The sequence below is a fragment of the Candida metapsilosis genome (assembly GCF_017655625.1).
Source record: "Candida metapsilosis strain BP57 chromosome Unknown scaffold1, whole genome shotgun sequence".
Lineage (NCBI taxonomy): Eukaryota > Fungi > Ascomycota > Pichiomycetes > Serinales > Debaryomycetaceae > Lodderomyces > Lodderomyces metapsilosis.
This window is the reverse complement of record NW_027138159.1, coordinates 2843098-2864245: the sequence shown is the minus strand read 5'-3', so window position 1 is coordinate 2864245 and position 21148 is coordinate 2843098. Positions and strand designations below refer to the sequence as shown.

At 37.8% G+C, this 21148-nt stretch overlaps 8 protein-coding genes across 8 annotated transcripts; 5 read left to right on the top strand and 3 right to left on the bottom strand. All coding sequences in view use genetic code 12, as the record gives it.

Moving 5' to 3' along the window:
- Positions 1 to 56: 56 nt before the first annotated feature.
- PBS2 (mitogen-activated protein kinase kinase) lies at positions 57 to 2480 on the bottom strand (the record flags this gene model as incomplete). The annotated part of the gene is made up of 1 exon (XM_067690000.1): positions 57 to 2480. The coding sequence occupies one exon, from the start codon at positions 2478 to 2480 to the stop codon at positions 57 to 59; it is 2424 nt and encodes an 807-aa protein (XP_067551294.1).
- Positions 2481 to 4516: 2036 nt separating this feature from the next.
- UTP15 (snoRNA-binding rRNA-processing protein) lies at positions 4517 to 6031 on the top strand (the record flags this gene model as incomplete). The annotated part of the gene is made up of 1 exon (XM_067689999.1): positions 4517 to 6031. One exon carries the CDS (start codon positions 4517 to 4519, stop codon positions 6029 to 6031), a length of 1515 nt encoding a protein of 504 aa, XP_067551293.1.
- A 52-nt stretch (positions 6032 to 6083) lies between these two features.
- I9W82_001271 (uncharacterized protein) lies at positions 6084 to 7127 on the bottom strand (the record flags this gene model as incomplete). The annotated part of the gene is made up of 1 exon (XM_067689998.1): positions 6084 to 7127. One exon carries the CDS (start codon positions 7125 to 7127, stop codon positions 6084 to 6086), a length of 1044 nt encoding a protein of 347 aa, XP_067551292.1.
- Positions 7128 to 7876: 749 nt separating this feature from the next.
- On the top strand, positions 7877 to 8938 carry I9W82_001270 (uncharacterized protein; the record flags this gene model as incomplete). The annotated part of the gene is made up of 1 exon (XM_067689997.1): positions 7877 to 8938. One exon carries the CDS (start codon positions 7877 to 7879, stop codon positions 8936 to 8938), a length of 1062 nt encoding a protein of 353 aa, XP_067551291.1.
- Positions 8939 to 9445: 507 nt separating this feature from the next.
- Positions 9446 to 10510, top strand: I9W82_001269 (uncharacterized protein; the record flags this gene model as incomplete). Its single annotated transcript, XM_067689995.1, has 1 exon — positions 9446 to 10510. The coding sequence occupies one exon, from the start codon at positions 9446 to 9448 to the stop codon at positions 10508 to 10510; it is 1065 nt and encodes a 354-aa protein (XP_067551290.1).
- An 86-nt stretch (positions 10511 to 10596) lies between these two features.
- On the bottom strand, positions 10597 to 14097 carry MSU1 (Msu1p; the record flags this gene model as incomplete). Its single annotated transcript, XM_067689994.1, has 1 exon — positions 10597 to 14097. One exon carries the CDS (start codon positions 14095 to 14097, stop codon positions 10597 to 10599), a length of 3501 nt encoding a protein of 1166 aa, XP_067551289.1.
- A 117-nt stretch (positions 14098 to 14214) lies between these two features.
- On the top strand, positions 14215 to 17730 carry SMC2 (condensin subunit; the record flags this gene model as incomplete). The annotated part of the gene is made up of 1 exon (XM_067689993.1): positions 14215 to 17730. The coding sequence occupies one exon, from the start codon at positions 14215 to 14217 to the stop codon at positions 17728 to 17730; it is 3516 nt and encodes a 1171-aa protein (XP_067551288.1).
- Positions 17731 to 18167: 437 nt separating this feature from the next.
- On the top strand, positions 18168 to 19559 carry ANP1 (Anp1p; the record flags this gene model as incomplete). The annotated part of the gene is made up of 1 exon (XM_067689992.1): positions 18168 to 19559. One exon carries the CDS (start codon positions 18168 to 18170, stop codon positions 19557 to 19559), a length of 1392 nt encoding a protein of 463 aa, XP_067551287.1.
- Positions 19560 to 21148: the final 1589 nt, after the last annotated feature.

The following is a 21148-nucleotide window of genomic DNA, read 5'->3' as shown; positions in this document are numbered from 1 at the left end:
TATATATATATATTACTGCTCTCTATAAAATCCATCCAACCCCTCGTGATTAAAAACTATTTTCCACCATTGCTGCTGCTCTGATTATTGCTATTATTATTCCAATTTTGTAAAAAACTCTTGTTGTTAGCTTGAGGCAACCCACCTCTATGCAAAGCTGGCGCCCGTACTTTCTTCTTTAATAATGAATGAACAGATTCGGCATTGTTTGCTCTTTGAGGTATCGACGCAGCAGCGCCAGTAGGTTTGGGTCTGGCTGCAGCGGCTGCATTAGCAGCTGATGATGATACTGCGCCTGGTGCTCCTGATGTAGATGACGATAATGGATTTACTGGAGTTGATGTAGTTGTTCCACCATTCTTCAATTGTTGCATTCGTTCTTGTACAGTCTTGTCCAAGTGTTGAGGTTGATCTCTATATTTAACCAACCATGGATGTTGTAGTAACGCAGCATAAGAAGGTCTCAAATCGGGGTTCTTATTCAAACATGATTTAACAAAATATTGAGCTTCTTTGGAAAATTTAGAAGCATCCAATTTCGGTGGTTCACCATCGACAATAGCACTCAATTGTGAGAAAATATTATCATACGTTTCTGCTGGGTAGGGATAATGACCTACAGCCAATTCCAAAATCGTTAACCCTAATGACCATACATCTGATTGTACTGAATAGGTAGCTTCATCCGGTTTCAAAGTCTTGATTCTTTCTGGTGCCATGTATGATTGACACCCAATGTTTGTTTTTGCCATTGATGCCACCAAGTTTCCAGACACTCCAAAATCACAAAGTTTCACTTTACCTTGAGAATTGACCAATATATTAGTTGGCTTCACGTCACGATGAATAATATTATGTTCATCTTTAAGTTCTTTCAATCCACGAATCACTGATTCGGTAATGTATGCCAATTCACTTTCATCTTCAACTCCAATATCATTACCGAAAATCTGGTCAAGCGATCCACCATCCATATATTCAATACACATGTAAACTGCACCTTCAACGAAAAACGCACCATAGAAATCAACAATGAATGGTGAATCACATTTATGCAAGATATCCAACTCCATCAAAATTTGAGTGAATTTCGTTTCATCCAATTCTAGTCGAACTTCCTTCATTGCCATTAAAACTCCAGTAGGTTTATGCAAGACTTTGGAAACAGATCCGTAATTACCTCTCCCCAATTCTTCCAAATATTCAAATTCATCCAATGATATATGAAATGAAGATCCAGATGAAAAATTTATTCCCTTTGAATGCAATGAAGCCTTGCCGGCAAAATTCAATTGTCCTGACTTGATGTCGATATATTTTGAGTAGTTGGCAAAAAGTCCTTGCAATTGAGGTTCTTTATCACGTTGTTGTGGACTATTGTCACTAGATGGTGCTGATGAGTTGGATTTGCCCAAACTACTACTTCTTGAAGGAATATTGCTTCCTGGCGAGTCCAAATTAAGCTTAAAGTTTGGTTTCTTTTTCCGCTCTGATAAACGTCTTGATAATTCATTTGGTGTACCCAATTTAGAGTTTATTGCACTTGCAAATGGTGCTGAATTGTTGGATGAAGATGAAGAAGCAGGTGTACGATTAGGATGTGCTGCGGAATCAGCTGGACCAGATACTTCCCTTGTCGATGGTGGATATTCTGTTTCTGGTGTCTTTTCTATCGCAGAGTCAAGGTTGACGGTTGCGTCAAGTGAAGTAGGAGACATTGCTGCTGACGGTGGTGATTCTGATGATGCAACCGGTGGGCTACCAAACGGGAAAGCACTAGTATTTAGTTTCATACCTCGTCTTTGCGATAAAGATGGTTTCTTTGGCATATGCATTTGAGGTTTAAAAGTTGGAGACAGGAGAGAACCATGATCGGGTGTCTTTACTTCTTGCTCTTGTGATTGCTGCACTGGTGGATTCTCAGTAGGTACATTCAATTGTGGAGAATTTGCAGTTATGGAGTTTATTGTGCTCTTATTAGAGTCATTAATATTGCTGCTGTGGCTATTATTATTGGGAACTTTTGATAAATTGTCAACCAATTCTTGTTCCAGGTGAGACAATGTTTCCAATTTTGAGTCACTTTTGAACTCAGTTGCATGTGGTGGGGGTACCGGTGGTGGTGCGAGTGATTGATGATGAGTATTGTGTTGTGGTGCTGGAGTTGATATATTGGGTGCTGTTGCATTGTGTTGCTTATAAACATTCATTGGCTCTGATGCTGGTTTTGATCGTTTTTGCTGAAAAGCCAAGAGTCTTGCTTGGATATCACTACTCAATGGAGTGTGCACTGAGGGAGCCATAGGTGGTGAAGTTACTGGTGGTTGTGGTTGAGCTGTAGAAGGTGTAGATGCTGATGATGTTGTGGAAATGGATGATGATACTGATAGACTGCTGGAGTCTGCTTCCTTATTATTTAGATTTAGTTTACCAAACTGTTGTTGTAATGGTTCCTCTTTATTTGACTGATCATCCATCATTGTTTTATTACTAATATGTTATACTCTGCTGTTGTTATATTCTATTAGTTTGTTTATTGATTAGAGTGTGTTGTTAATATATATTTTTTGTTGTTGCTATTTTTCTTCTCTTTCTCTGTTTTTTTTTTTTCTTTCTTTCTGTTTTTATATTTTATATTTTATATTTTTATTATTTTTATTTTTTTTTTATTTTATTTTCTGTTTGTTTGAGGCGGATGAGAATATGAGAGAATGAGAGACACAAAAGTTTTGAGACAAACTTTTGTAAGAGAGGGATCCAAACGAATGAGCAAATTGTTGGGTTGAGTGAGTAATAGTATACAATAGCTGTTTTATTTAGTGGACTACGTGTCAAGTTACTATGTTGTTTGTATTGTCTATATAATAAATGTTGAAGTGGAAAGAAGAAAATATAATATTTTTTTATGATTTTTCTCTTGTCTATTACTTGTCAAAAAGTCTTGATTTTACAATGCAAAACATTAAGCAGTCTTCAAACCTAAGTGAAAGTGGATTATTCCTATTTGAGTTGATACTAACCACTATTATTGTACTTAACAAGGAACGCACACTCTTCTTCTTCTTCTTCTTCTTCTTCTCTTTGTTGGGTTTTCTTTGTTTAAAAAAACCCTCATTCTTCCCTTTGGATCATAAAACAATAGACAATCAAACAGTAAACAATACCAATACCAATACATAACAAATAATAATAATAATAATAATAATAGCATTTGTGTACCTTACTTGAGACGACATATAATATAAGAAAACAACCTCATCTGAATACACTTACTCTCAAGTAATCTCACACCCCATCCAGCCTTGATCTCTACTTCAATTTTAGTCCTTGCTTTCAAACTAATCACCAGTCAATCTTGTGAATTGACACAAACAAAAATGTAGTAGCAATGACATTAAAATTAGAGAAGTTCCCCTTAAAAGCCACTCGTTTGGAGCAAATATCGTCGGCTTAGTAATTATAAGTAAAAGATGTGGGTGTACATTTAGTCCTGATTGGGGTGCAGTATCTTCTCAACTTTTAAGGGAGATGTAAATCATACGATCTACAAAATCTCATTGTTGTTTGTGATTCTTTCTCTTCACTTACTCTGTCTTTGTGGTCCACCAATTTAGTTTTGTTATTGCCCTACAACCCCGAACCTCAAACAAAAAAGAAATATGCAGAAGACCGCCCTGGTTACTACTAATTTACTTTTAGCTCTCACACACGTTTGACTTGTTCACTTTTTTTGTACCTCAATACTTTGGCAAAAAAAAAAGAAAAAGAAAATTTTCGCGTCCCCCGTATATATCTTTATTAATAATATTTTATTAAGACTTTCAACTTATTGTATTAACTGTATTCTCTTTTAGGTAACTGCACTTGTGCCAACAACTCTAACTTCAAAAATACAATAACTTAATGCAAGCTTCTGCCTATTCTCACTACAAGAAGGCAAATAAGAATACTGCTCTGCACAAGTGTGTACCTGACAGTATGTATGCAAAAGATTTATTAACAAATTGATTGATGGGATGTTGACATTTTCTACAAATTTTTTGTTGGGTCTTTGCATATTTTGTGTTGTGTAGCACTGTCTTTTCTTCTCGTAATGGGGAGTGTCTCTTAGTATTTGCGTAGTAGAGATATGGGAGTATGATGACGTAGGGATGCTATTGACATACCCTTCTCTTGAGGTTACTATTATTGTCATCAAAATTGATGCAAAATTCTTAGATAGAAAAAAAAAAACGTAAATAGCATCAAGCTAGACAAACTTGATAAAAAAAAGCTCAACTTCGCATATTCCTCATTTCATCAACTTCTTTCTCATAGACAGTGTGGTTTCTTTCGGGAGTGGTAACTGTTGCAAGAAGTTTCATATCGTTTCTCAAAGTATATCACGTGAACAATCATCACGTGAAGGTCTTCTCTTCGCAGAAAAAAAAAAAAAAAAATTCAGACGCAGAGAAAGACCATTATAACCAACTACATCAATTACGATAATATCCCCATAAACCAAATACATCCCCCCATGTCATCTGCAAGACAAGGTATACCACAGGTACGAAATCCAACATTGGCATCACAAACCACTCCTGAACAAAGGTACTGGCGAAGCTACATAAGTCCCCAATTAATCAAAGAAAACCATGCCATCAATCACATTGAATTCAATCCTACATCACCATATGATTTTGCCGTTGTTTCATCAACGAGAATCCAACTATTTTCATCAAAGACTAGACAAATAATCAAGACTTTTTCCCGATTTAAAGATGTCGTTTACTCGTGTAATTTCCGATACGATGGGAAATTACTTTGTGCATCTGATGCTAGTGGACTTGTATCAATTTACGATAGTTATCAACCACGTAACTTGTTGGTAAGTTTAAACCCATCACTGCATCCTACTCATGTTTCTAAATTCCACCCCACTGTTGGATCGAATTTGATTACGGGGTCAGATGATCGGATTTTACGAGTATGGGATATTTCTCAAACTTCACAAGGTCCAATTCAAACATTTGATGAACTGAATCATGGTGATTATATAAGAAGTGTGAATTTCGTTCCTGGGGATTCAAATATGATAATTACAGGATGTTATGATGGCAATGTACGATTGTTTGATACTAGAGATCCATCGGGTGCAGTGGCCAAATTCAATCAAGAGTACCCTGTCGAAGATGTGCTTGCTATTAATTCAAGTACAATTGTGAGTGCTGGTGGCCCCCATGCCAAAATTTGGGATTTGACGAGGAACTCACAAATTCATCAATTGAACAATTTTACGAAATCAACTACATGTTTATACGATACAAAGGAAAAAGGGGTATTAATTGGATCCTTGGATGGCCATGTTAAAGTGTTTGATTACAATACAACGAACTGGGATGTCAAATTTGGTTGGAAGTTTGGTAGTGGTGGGGTTTTGACATGTGGAGTATCACCATCAAATTATAAACATTTCGTAGCTGGTTTAACATCAGGGTTAATCTCCATACGTACCAAATCAACTGAACCTAAAATCAAACAAGGAGTCAAGCAAGAAACGAGTAATGCATATGCACGTATGATGAAAGGGAGAGATTATAAAGGAGAAGAAGAATACGAAATTGTTTCAAACACAAGTGGTCCTTCTACTCAAACTAAAAAATTGAAACAATTTGAAAAATATTTAAACAATTTCAAATGGAGTGAGGCGTTGGATAGTGCATTTGCTCCCGGATTACCTAAAGAACACACCATTACCATTTTAAATGAATTGAAAACTAGAGGTAAAATGAGAATCGCCTTGTATGAACGAGATGAAATCTCATTGGTGCCGATGTTGCAATGGTTTACTAAAAACATTGAAGATGTGAGATCGTTTAATCTTATTAGTGATTATATCGCTGTCGTTTTGGAGATGTATGGTGCAATGATTGATAAAAGTGTGGTTTTGGAAGAGAGTTTTGGTGCTCTTTTAAGAAAAGTTGAACAGGAGATTGCGAAATGTAAAGAAGCTAATGAGATTAATGGTATGTTAGAGCTATTAACTGTATAGAGAAAAAAAGAAGAATTTCCTTGTACATTGATTTTACCACTTCCTCTTCTTTTTACCACTTGCGTCTTCTTTTGCGTTTCTTCATCTCTTGCTGTTTTGCCCTTGCAGCTTCACCTATTTGCCGACACCCTTCAGAACAATACCATGGTATTTTACCAGTTGTATACTTTAAAGCCTCAACTCGATTTAGTAGCCCAACACATTTATAATGAAACCATTCACCATTGGGGCACGAAGTCTCATTATCACAAGCAATCATATCGCCAAGAGATGGCTGGTGGCAGAAACAATACGTTTTATTCTCATCGTCCTCATCATCTTCAACTTGGTAATCCGCCAGCGGTATTACTTCCATTTCTTTTCGAATGGGTCTCTTTTCCTTTCTCTTTGGAACCACATTCACTCCCCTTGTTGCTACACCTTTTGACTTTGACTGGCCACCATCACTGCTCTTCTTCACCACATTCTTACCTTTAGGTTTCAAAACTCTATCCTGTTTCGGAATCTTCAACACCAACTTAATTCCCGACTTAGCTGATCCAACACCTTTATTCTTACTCTTTTCCTTTTCTTTCTCCATCTCCTTCTCCATTCGTTTCTGCCAATGTTTCTGTTGTTCAACCGCTTCAACTTGTGACACCAAGGGATGTTCCTTGTAATGTTGTTTCAACTGTTTACGAAGCTGGTTCTGGGCTTCTTTTTCATCATCAGCATCCTTTGAAACACCATCGCTACTCAGTTTATCCCTAATCATTTTCAACTGCGTTACTTCATCTTGTAAATGGAGCTTGTGAATAATTAATTGATTGTTTAGTGTTTTACCTTCTTGGATCGTCTCATTATACAAATGCCGTATACAGTGCTTGAGCTCATATACTCGGCTAATCTCATCCTGCAATAGTGTATGCTGTTGATCAGTTTGATATTTCTGTAGTAATGTATGCAATTCCTGCTCGAGTTTATCAATCTTGATGTTACATGATTGGATCAACCAAAGTGATCGTACAATGTCGCATGGAAGATGATCAATAGTGGATAAGAATGAGTTTTGAAGTTGATGTGATGCATATCTCTCTATCTCTTCTTCTTGATCCATGGTTAATGAAGTGGTGTAAATTGTCTCTCTGAGTCTAATGTGATGTGATGTGTGTGTTTTGTTTTTTTTTTCTGCACAGTGTCTTCTTTTGTGAGCAAATCAAAAGAGTAAAAATTTTGCGCTTTGAGTAGAAGGAACAGAAGAGAACTACTCATCCGATACAACCGTATTTGTTCTCAACTTAGACAACGACATCTCAAATTAACAGATATGGGTCATATTGCGGGATCTACTGGCTTAGATAACGGGTGAGCGGAGGCGGGGGACTATGTTTCTCAAATGAGCCAAGTCTTATGCTTATGCTCTGCGCAATTTAAAAGGAAGCCAATGAAGAGTCGTTGAAATTAGTAGTTGATGTTCCGGGATCATCCATTCAATGCGTGTCCTGTACGTCTGATTATACACTAAACTACCACACTTTCTATTCACAAAACCAAGACAAGCTGTTTTCTACTGTTTCTTTTAGAGGGGCACAGTTGGACATAAAGTGAGAAAGCCAAGAATTACCAACCATTTTGCATAACTTTACCAAGAAAAATCACAACAATAAACTCACAAAACATGGCGCAATGAGCTATCTTCCCCATACAGTAATTAGTTAACAGCTCAAGATGAAATAATAAAAAAAGTATTTAACAATCAGACATATCGCTTATCTTGGTTTGTTGATTTGCAAAGTTGCCTCATTAAGACAGGCAACCACACATCTAATCACAAGTTTTGGTCAACCCACTGAGGTAAAGTCAACCATGGATACAATATTTATTCGACAAGAAACCACAGATGCTTGCCTCAGTGATAACCCATATAATGGTAAGTACTGGACAGCCAGAGTTTCATCAGTTCCGGTACTATTTGTGGTTTCGGCATTAGGAGCATTCACACCATTATTGGCAGCATATTCGACTATATTTAGAGTACCGCCTTGTGTATTCGATGCGATCAAGTATTTTGGTAGTGGTGTCATTATAGCGACAGGTTTCATACACTTGTTAGCGGAGGCAGCTCAAAACTTAAGCAAGGAATGCTTGGGTGCTCCGTTTACTGAATATCCATTTGCTGAAGGTATTGCATTAATGGGGGTGTTTTTCATGTTTACGTTTGATCTTTTTGCTCATCGGAGATTACATGCCAAAACTAAGGCATTAGCAGAGGGAAGTGGGAGCCAAGACGACCCTCTGTTGGAGTTTTGGGCAGTTGGCAAAAGGGATGATCAACGTACGGGAGACATAGAGCAGGCATCAAGTATGTCCAAGCATACAGTTGGGTCTACTGAAATTAAGGAACAAGAAACGCGAGATATGTCTACTCTCGAAAGCATATATCAAAAGATTTTAAACTGTATTGTTCTAGAATGCGGTATTGTTTTTCATTCGGTCTTTGTGGGGTTATCATTAACCATAGCTGGAGATGATTTCATCTCCCTTTACATTGCAATCGCGTTCCATCAATTTTTCGAGGGCTTGGGTCTTGGTACCAGATTTGCAACAACTCAATGGCCAAAGACGAAGAGATTTGTTCCTTGGGTCATGTCACTTGCGTACAGCTTAACAACACCAGTTGCTGCCGCTATTGGATTGGGGGTTCGTCGAAGCTATGCTCCAGGATCAACAACAGCGTTAATAACTACAGGAGTGTTTGATGCCGCTTGTGGAGGAATCTTGATTTACAACAGTATTGCTGAATTAATGGCATTTGATTTCATGTACTCTGGTGATTTCAAAAATACGCCGACCAGGAAGATAATAATTGCATTTTTCTATTTAAGTTTGGGTGCTTTTGCTATGGCACTTATTGGAAGATGGGCTTAGCTTTTGTATAGAGGAAAATAGAGTTTATTTGGGTAATATAATAAGAGGATTTTTGGTAAAAGCTTGGAACTAGCACTTTCTATGGACTGATCTCGTAATTGAACAAAAGAAATTCAAGTCAATCTTTTTCTTTTGTGGTTTAAGATTAACAACCCAATTTTCATATGGCATAACCTTACATTAAGGAATGACTTTTGATGAAGTGTTTCGAGTACTCTCACCTGAGATATTATTTTTAAATTGGAAAAAGAAAAGGGAAAACATTCAACGGTCAATGACATGATATAACATTGCTGCTTGTTGCATAGTCAAGCCCGTATCTAATGCATCAATAGCCAATTGCCCCATGGTATCTTGACTCACTCCATTTCTTTTGAATTTCTTTTATACAATGTTACCGGTCTGACAATTCTATAAAGCTCACCCGAATCCCCCCCTTACATTCTTCTCAACTCATCATACAATGAGCTTCTTTAAAAACCAATTCATGGTAACCAAATACCAAACATGATTGACTTAGTTACAAGACAAACTACATACGATACTTGCCTTGAAGGCAATTTTTACAACGGCAAACATTTTGCTGCAAGAATCTCAGCCGTACCTGTTTTATTTGTGCTTTCAGCTGTTGGCTCTTTTGCACCATTGATTGCCGCTTACTCAAAGAAGTTTATGATTCCCGAATGGATATTCAATGGAATAAGATACTTTGGAAGTGGAGTTATCATAGCTACTGGGTTTATCCACTTGATGGCTGAAGCAGCGGAAGCGTTAAGCAACAAATGTCTAGGCCCGCCATTTACAGATTACCCGTTTGCTGAAGGAATAGCTTTGATTGCGGTGTTCTTCATCTTCTTTTTTGATATTGTTGCTCATTACAAGTTGACAAACAAAGCTAAAGAGCGAATGGACAGTGAGAAACATTGTCAAATTCCAATTGGATTTGAATCTGTTACTGGAGAACCGTCAACTACAATTTGCCGAGCTTGTGAACCCATTGAAGAGGAGCAGGAATCAAACTTATCGAGAAAGTCATCTGATGTTGAAGTCAATGAACGTAATCTTTCCAAGCTTGAAAGCTTGTATCAACAAATTTTAAACTGTGTGGTGTTGGAATGTGGTATAGTTTTACATTCAATCTTTGTTGGTTTATCATTAGCTATCGCCGGAGATGAATTTGTCACATTGTACATTGCCATCGGCTTTCACCAGCTTTTCGAAGGCTTGGGTCTCGGTACAAGATTTGCAACCACTCAATGGCCGGCAGGGAAAAGATATGTCCCATGGGTCATGTCACTTGCTTATAGCTTAACCACCCCTTTTGCATGTGGAATGGGTTTGGTTGTTCGTGAGACATACCCAGCAGGATCACGAACTTCATTGATCACCACGGGTACTTTTGATGCTACATGTGCGGGAATCTTGATTTACAATAGTATTGCCGAATTGATGGCATTTGACTTTATGTATTCTGGTGATTTTAAAGATAAGCCGGTCAGAAAGTTGTTGTTTGCTTACTTTTACTTGAGCTTGGGTGCATTTGCTATGGCATTCATTGGTAAGTGGGCTTAGATCTATATAGATGATACCTCTCAGAAATACAGTTTTATATATCCACAATTCTATTTACAATGTAGTTTATATACAAGTCCTTTCTATCATTTATATTCAAACACCAATTGGTTCTCAATCACATCAATCTTTTTCAAATGCAACTTTGAATTGTTGAAGAAACCACCCACTGTTAGTTCACCCGATTCCACATCCTCTAATAATTCTTGACTAACTTCAACGTGGGCATTGACACTTGAAAAAGTTTGCAAGTTTACAGCCACTGTCATTCCCTTTTTAGGGTTTGATCGAAGTGACAATTTCAACCCCAATTTCTCGGCCAAGTTGCCATCATTTTGCTCATTAAAAATCTTCAAAAAGAGCAACTGCCAAAATGTTATAGACTGTCTTTGCAATCCCCTAACAATATCATTTCTAGCATTCAATCTCGATACGATTCCTCCAATGCAATCATCGGAAACTGTCGTTCTTCCAAGGAAGTAATCTTGAAACTTCCATTGGTTGATCATATCAATGAATCTTCGTAATGGGGAAGAAATGTTTGTGTACATGTTTAGTCCCATCATGAAATGTTTATCTGGCTTGTCTGAAATGATTCCTCTTGTCAAGAATGCATAAAGGTTTAGTAATGTTTCTTGATTAATGTCCATGCTTTCACTCTGGATGAGTCGTTTGTACTCCTCTAGCAATTCTTGATTAAATTTAGGGTCTAAGGTTCTGTACAATATCTGGATACCCTTGTCAGCGGCAAACTTGGCTGTCAAATGATTAGCAATTATCATGTTTTCTGTAACTAGTTGAGTTGATACATAGTTTGTGCTTTCCGGAGAAATTGCAATTTGCTGATCACTATTTGGAAGACGGAGTTTATAGGTGCCTTCTTTGCTTCCATCAAAAGTTCCCAGATATGGACCAACAGTTAGTTTCTTATTCTGACCACTTGTGTACGCATTGTTTGATTCTCTAATGCCCCATAGGATGGATGAAATGTGTTGCAACTTAATCAAATTGTCGAAATCGGCATCTCCTGACACTGAACTTTCCCGATACTTGCTGATATTGTCATCATCTTGTAGCAAATTATTCACAGCCTCATAGGTGAAACCTTGACGGAACCTCTTGGCAACGGCAAACTTGACCTCACTACTATCGTACACATCCTTTTCAATTTTGCTCAAAAGGGAGACTTCTGGAGAGTACTGGCTGTCCTTAAGCTTTCCACTTATATAACCATCCACATCACTTTTCTTCAAGCTATACTGCACAACAAACGTTCTTGTATCCACTGAATCTTTGCCTAATCCGGCGAGTTTTGATACAATTTGAGGCAACATGGGAAACACGGCTTCGGGGAGGTAAGTGGTTGACGACTTCTCAAAAGCAATACTGCCAACCACAGAATCTGGTTTAATATATGAGCTTGGCTCCGCTATGTGGATTGAAACCACATACTTATCACCTTCTTCATGTATAGAGATCCCATCATCAATCTCGTGAGCAGTAGGGTCGTCGATACAGTATACGGGTACTTCCCTCATATCAACACGCATCTCTTTTAAAGGATCTTCCTGGTACAAGTTTTCTGCTATAGTCCTTTGAGCAATATCGTCCTTTTCAGGGAGCTCATATACTTTGTCAAAATATTGAAAATACGATTCCTGCAAATCTGCTTTAACAGAGATGCCTTCCCCTGGTAGATTGGATTCGGCTGACCATCTAACAGGATTAATATTGACACCCTCATTCAATCTGGTCAACAAATCGTAAGCTTTACCAAATGAATATTCAAACTTGTACAAGTCATCAGGAATCATTTCCCCCTCAGCTTCAAGTAGTTTATCCATCCTCCGCAACAACGATACAATTGTCGTTGATACCAACGGATCATTCTCAAACTTGCCATTGACGTACTCCTTCAACATGCACACAACTGAGTTGTACAATAGCGGTTCCTCCGTATTTGCTTTACCAACTAGTTTTCCAACACAGTACTGTGCAATTTGCTCCAACTTCTTCCCTTTTAAAGCTTCAATGACACGGTCTTCGTGGGAAACTTGTGCTAAAGGCCATATGATAACCTTTGTAGGAGAAAATGATGCCTTGTCTCTTTGGACCGTCCATAATCGACTCTGTTTTTTCAACGCAAATAGAACAGACAAGTAGTCACCAGCTGGAAAATCTCTTGAGTCATAATTTATCAGTTGGCCTGGGAGTGTTCCCAAGCATGCCACATGCATCAACCTGCCAGTCTCGTGTTTGGTATTCAATTTGGCCAAAATCTCAAAGATTGAGATAGACCGAGGGGCATTAATTTCTCCAGTCTCATCGTTCTGTAACATCCTATGCAATCCCTCCAACTTCATATTTGTATCATGAACTTTACGAAATGCTGTATTTGATATCTCAGTCAAGGCACTGTGATATAATTCTCGAGCAGCATTGGGTATGATATACGTCTGAACATTTGAATTCGTCAACAACTGGGATGAAGCTTGGGATATAACGAGATCATTTGAATCGTACTCAGAAACCTCTCCTTCCAATTCGTGAGAGCCATCCGTCTCACGCCCCTTTTGCATCTCCAAAGGTAACGACTTTGTGGACCTTGTAAAATTTAAATCTGGAATCCCCACAGGTGGATTATCTAAATATTTCTGCTCCTCACAAACAAAGTTCTGTATAATTTCAATATACTTTTCAGGTATTGCTTGTGGAATTCGGTAACTTATATTTGAAAAGCTAGAAAACACAATTTCACCTTTATCAGAAAGGAACGTAGCAACCCTTGAGTCAAAAGATTTAGGAGTTTCAGCCACAATGTATAAACGAAGACTTTCAGTACCAAAAGTGACTAAATCACCCACACGAACAGGGTCGTTCATGATGCTGCCGTTTATCTTGACCCTTTTTGGTAACTGTTTAAAGAAACTTTTCAATTCATTAAACTTTGCTACCTTGCCCTTCCAAAGATTTGATGGGTCTCTATATTGAAGTTTTTTGGAAAGTTCTGACCGACTTCTAATACTCGCTAGGATTTCTTTGTTTGGTCGATCCAAGTTAAAATCTGGTTGTTCAATATCAAAATATTTCTTCTTTGACTTGATTATACCAGCAAGTTTGGTGAAATCAATGGCGGGGTTGGATTGTGCTGGTTTTGGTTCGACATTTGATTTCTGTTCTTCATTTGGACCATCTGCACGAGCAAGCTCTTGCCCCTTTTGTATGAACGATTTAAGTGAACTAAAGTCAACCTCGCTTGGATCCTTGGGTTCTTGATCTGATTTTGCAAATTTGCTTGTCCCATTGCTGTTAAATTTGTCGCCTTGTGTTTTCTTGTAGCTCTTTTGAAACTTCGAGGTTTTGGCTTCTCCAGAGGATGTATTGGTGCTTTTCCAAGATGGGGTATACCTTTTCAGTGATGGAATCTTATGACCAACTTTATCATCCTTTTCTTGGGTTCCTTTCTTGTCGCTTAATGACAGTTTATACTCCACATAGCGCCGCCTCAAGCAAGCACAATTATGTAGATACCTCGTTCGACTCACTCCCTTAGCCATGACACATGCTGCATTATTATAGTGTAACATTGATCCTGGTTCTGGCCTTTGCAATCTCAGATGAGCTTTTGAAATCGCGCACAAAATTTTGTGCTACGGAAAAATGTAAACAAATCAACCATAGATCATTCTTCTCCCAAGTCAACAATGAAGGTAGAGGAGCTTATCATCGATGGATTCAAGTCATATGCCACACGTACTGTGATATCTGGATGGGATGCCCTGTTCAATGCCATTACTGGTTTGAACGGTTCCGGGAAATCAAACATTCTTGACGCGATTTGTTTTGTTCTTGGTATATCTTCCATGCAAACAGTCAGAGCATCCAACTTGCAAGATTTGATTTACAAAAGGGGACAAGCTGGTGTGACCAAGGCCAGTGTTACAATTGTATTTAACAACTCTGAGATTTCCAAATCGCCCATTGGGTTTGAGACTTGCACTACTATTAGTGTAACAAGACAGATCATTTTAGGTGGAACGTCGAAATATTTAATCAATGGACATAAAGCACAGCAACAAACAGTCCTCAGTCTTTTCCAATCCGTGCAGTTGAATATTAATAATCCTAATTTTCTTATCATGCAAGGTAAGATCACAAAGGTTTTGAATATGAGGCCGAGTGAGATATTGTCATTGATTGAAGAAGCAGCGGGGACTAGAACTTTTGAGGAGAAGAAAGGCAAAGCCAAAAAAGTGATGGCGAAGAAGGACTCTAAGCTTAAGGAGATCAAGACGTTGTTGACGGAGGAGATTGAGCCAAAATTTGAGAAATTCAGAAACGACAAGCGTGTTTATATTGAATTTAAAAACACAGAGACAGCTTTGGAAAAGCATAGGCGTGTTGTGACTGCATTTGAATATTCCAAGCTTACCCAGTTGTTTACAAATAACTCTGAGTTCACTGCACAACATGAAAACAAGATTGCTGAATTGCATTTAGAGGTGGACAAGTTGACTCATGAGATAAGCAATTTGAATCAAGATTTGCAACAAGTGAGAGAGGCAAGAGAGGCAAATATGAAGAAAAATGGGAAAATCAATGAGATGGAGCATCAAGAATCCAAAATGGCTAATGAGTTAGAAAGATTGAGAACGAAACGAGGCTTAATTGCTGAAGAATTGACAAATGAAAAGGACAAGTTGGAACTGTTGATACAAAGACGACAGGAGCTCGAAAACACATTGAAAGAGAGTGAATTGTCCTTTAAGGAGCACGAGAACAAACACGAAGCTTCAAAAAGAGAACTAGCATTGTTGAAGGAACAATTTGAAAGAAAACAGGAATTGTTAGCGGGACTAAGTACTGGTCTATCTTCCAAAGGTGGGGTGTCAACTGGATACGCATCTCAACTTAGCGAAGTCAAGAATAAACACAGCTCGTCGTTGAACCAAATCGAACAAAACAAATTAAAGATTGAACATCTTACGCAGGGGTTGAAAGCAGATGAACCAAAGCTAGCAAAAGCAAAGGAAGAGTACGACAGGTTTATGGTAAATGTTAAAAGCATTGAACGAGAGATTGAGGACAAGGAAACTGAGTTGGCTAAATCCACTGGCTCTACCACTATCAACATAGACCAAATACGACAGAGAGAAGCTGAACTCAAGTCCCGTCAAGATAAATTAATAAGAGAGTTGAACTATATGAAACAGAATTTACGGGGCCTTGATTTTTACTATGAGAGGCCGTATCCAAACTTTGACGATAGTTTAGTCCAAGGTGTTGTTGCTCAGTTGTTTGATTTACCTGAATCTTCATCTGACAAGGCCATTGCATTGCAAACGTGTGCGGGTGGAAGGTTGTATAATGTGGTGGTTAAGACAAGTGAGGTTGCATCACAATTGTTAGAACGTGGTCGTTTAAGAAAAAGAGTCACTATGATTCCGTTGGACAAAATTAATCCGAATGTGTTGGGGGCTGCTGTTGTTGAACGCGCTCAGCAGATTGCACCTGGAAAAGTTGAATTGGCACTAAACTTGATTGATTATGATAAAGAAATCCATAAAGCTATGCAATATGTATTTGGTACAACGTTTATCTGTGCTGACCCTGATGCTGCAAAGAAGGTTACTTTTGACCCTCAAGTTAGGACTAGATCAATAACGGTTGAGGGTGATACATATGACCCTGAAGGAAACATCTCTGGTGGTTCGCGGAGGAACAATACTGCATTGTTGCTCGCGTTAAAGGATTACAACAAGGTTCTTAAGCAGTTGAACGTGGTTGATGATGAGTTGTATCAAATCAAGGAAGATATTGACAATTGGGAGAGAGGTATGAAAGCAACGAGTGGTATGCGAAAGGAGATTGAAATGAAAAAGTACGAATTGTCATTGCTTCAGAGAAAGCTTGAAAATAATCAAGCTTCATCGTTTTTGAGGTCAAATGAGGAGAGAAAGCAACAGATTGAAAGTTTGACAAAGGAGATAGAACAATTGGAGAGTGATTGTGTACAATTTGAGAAGGAGATTAAACAAATTGAAAAGGATATGCAGGAGTTCAACAGTGATAAGGGTGGTAAGATTTCCCAATTGAAGCATGAAATAAAAGAGCTGAAACTGATTTTAGACAAAAAGCAGAAAGAGATGGCACTTCAAACTGAAAATTTCCAAGTCCTACAATGGGAAACCGAGCAACAGCAGACGGAGTTGAAGGACATTGAGACTCAACTTTCAAACACAGAGAAGAATATAAATGATCTTAAGCTGAAGGACAGTCAAGATGAGCACGACCAAGTAACTTTGGAACGGGAGCTAGCTATTGTCAAGGCACAAGTTGAGGAAGAAAAAGCAAGTTTGGCTGGACTTGACGAAGAGCTTAATGAGTTGACAAAAGTGATAGCTTCTAAAACGAAAAGAGCTGAAAACTTGAAGGTTAAAATCAAAAGTATCAACTTTGAGTTAGAAAAGTCGCGTAATGCAACAACCGACTTGAGGAAGAGGTTAGACCAGATTATGAATGATCATGAGTGGGTGTTGGATATGCGTGCAGTTGATCATGAAGTTTCAGAACACAGGAATTTGAATTTCGATGAAGCAAAAGAGCAATTGGTTCAATTAGAAGAGAAATTCCAAACCATGAGGCGTAAGGTGAATGTTAATGTGATAAGTATGATTGAGGAGAATGAGAAACGAGAAGCGTCATTGAAATTAAAGATTAAGACCATTGAAAAGGACAAGAATAAGATTGAGTCTACGATTGAAAAATTGAATGGTGAGATTAGAAAAGCCTTAAATGGTACCTATCAGAAAGTGTCTGAGGACTTTGGTCAAATCTTTGCTGATTTGTTACCTGGTTCGTTTGCAAAGTTAGTCCCCGTGAATATGATGGATGTTACAGAAGGACTCGAAGTGAAAGTCAAGTTAGGACCAGTTTGGAAAAATAGTTTGTTGGAGTTGTCCGGTGGTCAAAGATCGCTTATTGCGTTGTCTTTAATCATGGCATTGCTTCAGTTTAATCCAGCACCAATGTACATCTTAGATGAAGTTGATGCAGCGTTAGATCTTTCACATACTCAAAACATTGGTCACTTGATTAAAACAAGATTTAAAGGATCACAATTCATCGTTGTTTCTTTGAAGGAAGGGATGTTTACCAATGCTAACCGAGTGTTTAGAACTAGGTTCCAAGATGGTACCTCTGTTGTATCCGTTATGTAGATTTTATAGTTTGAATTTTGACAGCCTGCAGATTATTACAGTTTTCAACGTTATTGTGTCACTTGAGTTATGACAGGCCAAAACCAGGAAAAATATTTTTTTTTTTTCTTCTAAAAGGCACTTGGTAGTGCCACATCACGAAACAAAATGAAGGAAAAGAAGAAAGAAAAAAAACAAAAAAAAAAAACAACATTGGTGAATACCATTAAAGAAGATCAAAACAAACATAATTCAAGAAGTTTCTTGAATCAGAGTAAATCATTTTGAAGCAGATTAGCTATTCTTTATTGATATAAGTGTGTAACGTATCAACACAAGAGCTCACAACCGCTAGGAAATTCACACCACCGAAAGGGATCATAATATTGATCTGACACATATTCCAAAACCAAAAAAACATTTTGCATTATTCATTCGTTACATATCCACATAAACAAATGCCTCCATCAAGATCATCGACGCCTTTGTCTATGCAGGTAACCCCATATGACTACCAGGACGACTCAAAAACCAAAATAAGAAAGTCCAATAATATACTACTTTACCTATCTAAACAGGGTCGAAATATACTTATATCCATAGTGGCATTTATCTTCCTATGTCTACTTCTAACGAGCAATGTGTTGAGACATTCACAATATAGCCCAAACTTGAACGGGCTAGATAATGTCTCCTTTTTCGATTTGGCAAATTATGTTGGATCACCCAACGGATGGCAATATGATGAACGAGTATTGTTTTGCGTGCCATTGAGAGATGCTGCTGCTCATTTACCAATGTTTTTCAACCACATGAAGAAATTGACATACCCACATAACCTTATAGATTTAGCATTCTTAGTCAGTGACTCCAAAGATGACACCATGGGAGAGTTGATGAAGCACTTGCATGAAGTCCAGCTGGACCTTAACACTGAGATGCATTTTGGTGAGATTGAAATTTATGAAAAGGATTTCGGACAAATCATTGGTCAAAGTTTTAGTGATCGACATGGATTTGCTGCTCAAGGACCAAGAAGAAAATTGATGGCGCGTGCAAGAAATTGGTTGTGGTCGGTGGCTATAAAACCACATCATTCTTATGTATACTGGAGAGATGCCGATGTTGAGACTGTGCCGCCTACAATTTTGGAAGATTTAATGCATCACGATAAAGACGTAATTGTACCCAATGTATGGCGTCCTTTACCTGACTGGCTAGGAAATCAACAACCATACGATTTGAACTCGTGGCAGGAAAGTGATGGTGGCTTACAATTGGCAGAGACGTTGGATGAAGATGCATGTATTGTTGAAGGATATGTTGAATATCAAACATGGAGACCACATTTGGCATACTTGCGCGATCCATATGGAGACCCTGAAACTGAAATGGAGTTGGATGGAATTGGTGGGGTTTCTATCTTAACCAAAGCCAAGGTTTTCCGTACTGGTTCTCATTTCCCAGCATTTTCTTTTGAAAAACACGCAGAAACAGAAGCATTTGGTAAATTGAGTAAAAGAATGGGATATTCAGTCGTTGGATTGCCACATTATGTCATATGGCATATTTACGAACCAAGTAGTGATGATTTGAAACATATGGAATGGATGGCATTGGAAGAAGTGCGTCAACAAGAAGAAGCCAAGATTAAAAAAGTGTATGATAAAGTGTGGGATAAGGCATTTGAGGATGTTCAGAATGAATGGAGTAAAGAAAGAGCTAAAGTTTTGAAGAATACTGATATGTCAAAGTATCGTAATATCCATGTTGATTGGTCGGGTTCAGATGATTTTGATATCGATGTCAAGTTGAAGAATGATAAGAAATTGGCTGATTTTAATCCATAGGTCAAAGGTAAATATAATAGACATAACAATTCACTGATTATAGTGAGACAATTAAAGCAATAGAGGACGTCTGTGTAGACAAGTAGATAGCTCTGTACTCTAGATTGTGTACCTACCCAAGGTTAACCTTACGTCATCCTTTATAACCACACTAGTGCTACTCACATGCGTTATTCCAAGCTTATTAATGTAACATGGGTAGCCCAATTGACACAAAAATGAAATGATAAATACGAAATTAATTATTATTGCGGATAAATCAAAGAAAAAAAATTATAACCACGTGCGGGGATTCAAGGAAATAATGGAATTGTCCGGGATTTGGTTGATCGTTCCGTGCTTTAAAGAGACTTGAGCTGTTGTATAGTGCTACGCATCAAGAAGGTTCTGGAATGTCGGATCCGAGAAGTCCGGAGCTGAATTCTATTGTGCATGGGAGTAATTACTAAGCCATAAAGCGCACATAAGTAAAATAACAATAACACATTCAAGCAAACGTTTTCTCTTTGTAATTGGAATCAGACACATACGATGTTAGAAAAGATCATCGATATTGTGATAAACTGTTATCTACGTATTCAACCGCCCAAAAAAAAAAATATGAAATGAAAAAGAATACAAAGAATGAAGAAAGGGAGAATCAAAGAATGTTAGAATGTTGGCTTTTAAAAACGTGGGCGGAATCTCACATTATGCAGAGATTCTTCTTACTTTCTTTTGTTGCTAAAAATGCGAAAATCTTTTAATTACGCGCGGAAAAGACGTCTAATTTCCGTAACTTGATTAACTCGTTGACGTAACTGACACTTGAAGATAACGTTATGCTTAGGGGAGTCACTAGATACAGCATGAAGTAACAGGACCAAAGTAATAGCTTTAAACCATCTCTCCTGCTTTTAGTGGCGTCGATTGCTTTTACTAAAAACCACAGAAATTAAAAGGAGAGAATTTTTTTTCTATTATTCTTATTGTTTTCGTGCTTTTTGTTCCAGATCCATTGAGCAAAAGTCTCTCAAAAGTAACAATTAAATACAAACACAGAGTCTTGAGTTCCCCCCTTTCCGTATGAATGGCCAAGCTACTTCACTTTAAGGAGAGCTGACCCTGCAAACTCTCATTTGCCTCTACAGTTCTTGCTTTCTCCACTTAGGGTGGAGATGTAATTTCATTTTACAAACTTGCCACAAAAGGCTTCTTGGTTATGAGACCTCTTCTGTGAGAACTTGAAATCGACTCAATGTAACCACACTACTCATAAAAGGAGTTTCTAAATAACTCAAAAGGTTAACATAATTTAAATAGCGTAATTGATATGCATGAGATACTGTGTTTAGACGCATAGGATATCTGGCATGATGACGTTTAAATGCATTGGAACAGCTTTTCTATTTGCTTTGTGTTGATGTAATAAAAGTTAATTTAGGACGTGTCTATCGCAAAACCTCAATACAATTGATAATTTCGTATTTCGTATTTCATCACGAACACTACACTCTACAATAGAAATAGTGGTAATATACACCTGAATGTATGTGCTAATGACGGCACATCTTCTCACCTACTATGCATAACCATTATATTCCCGAGAA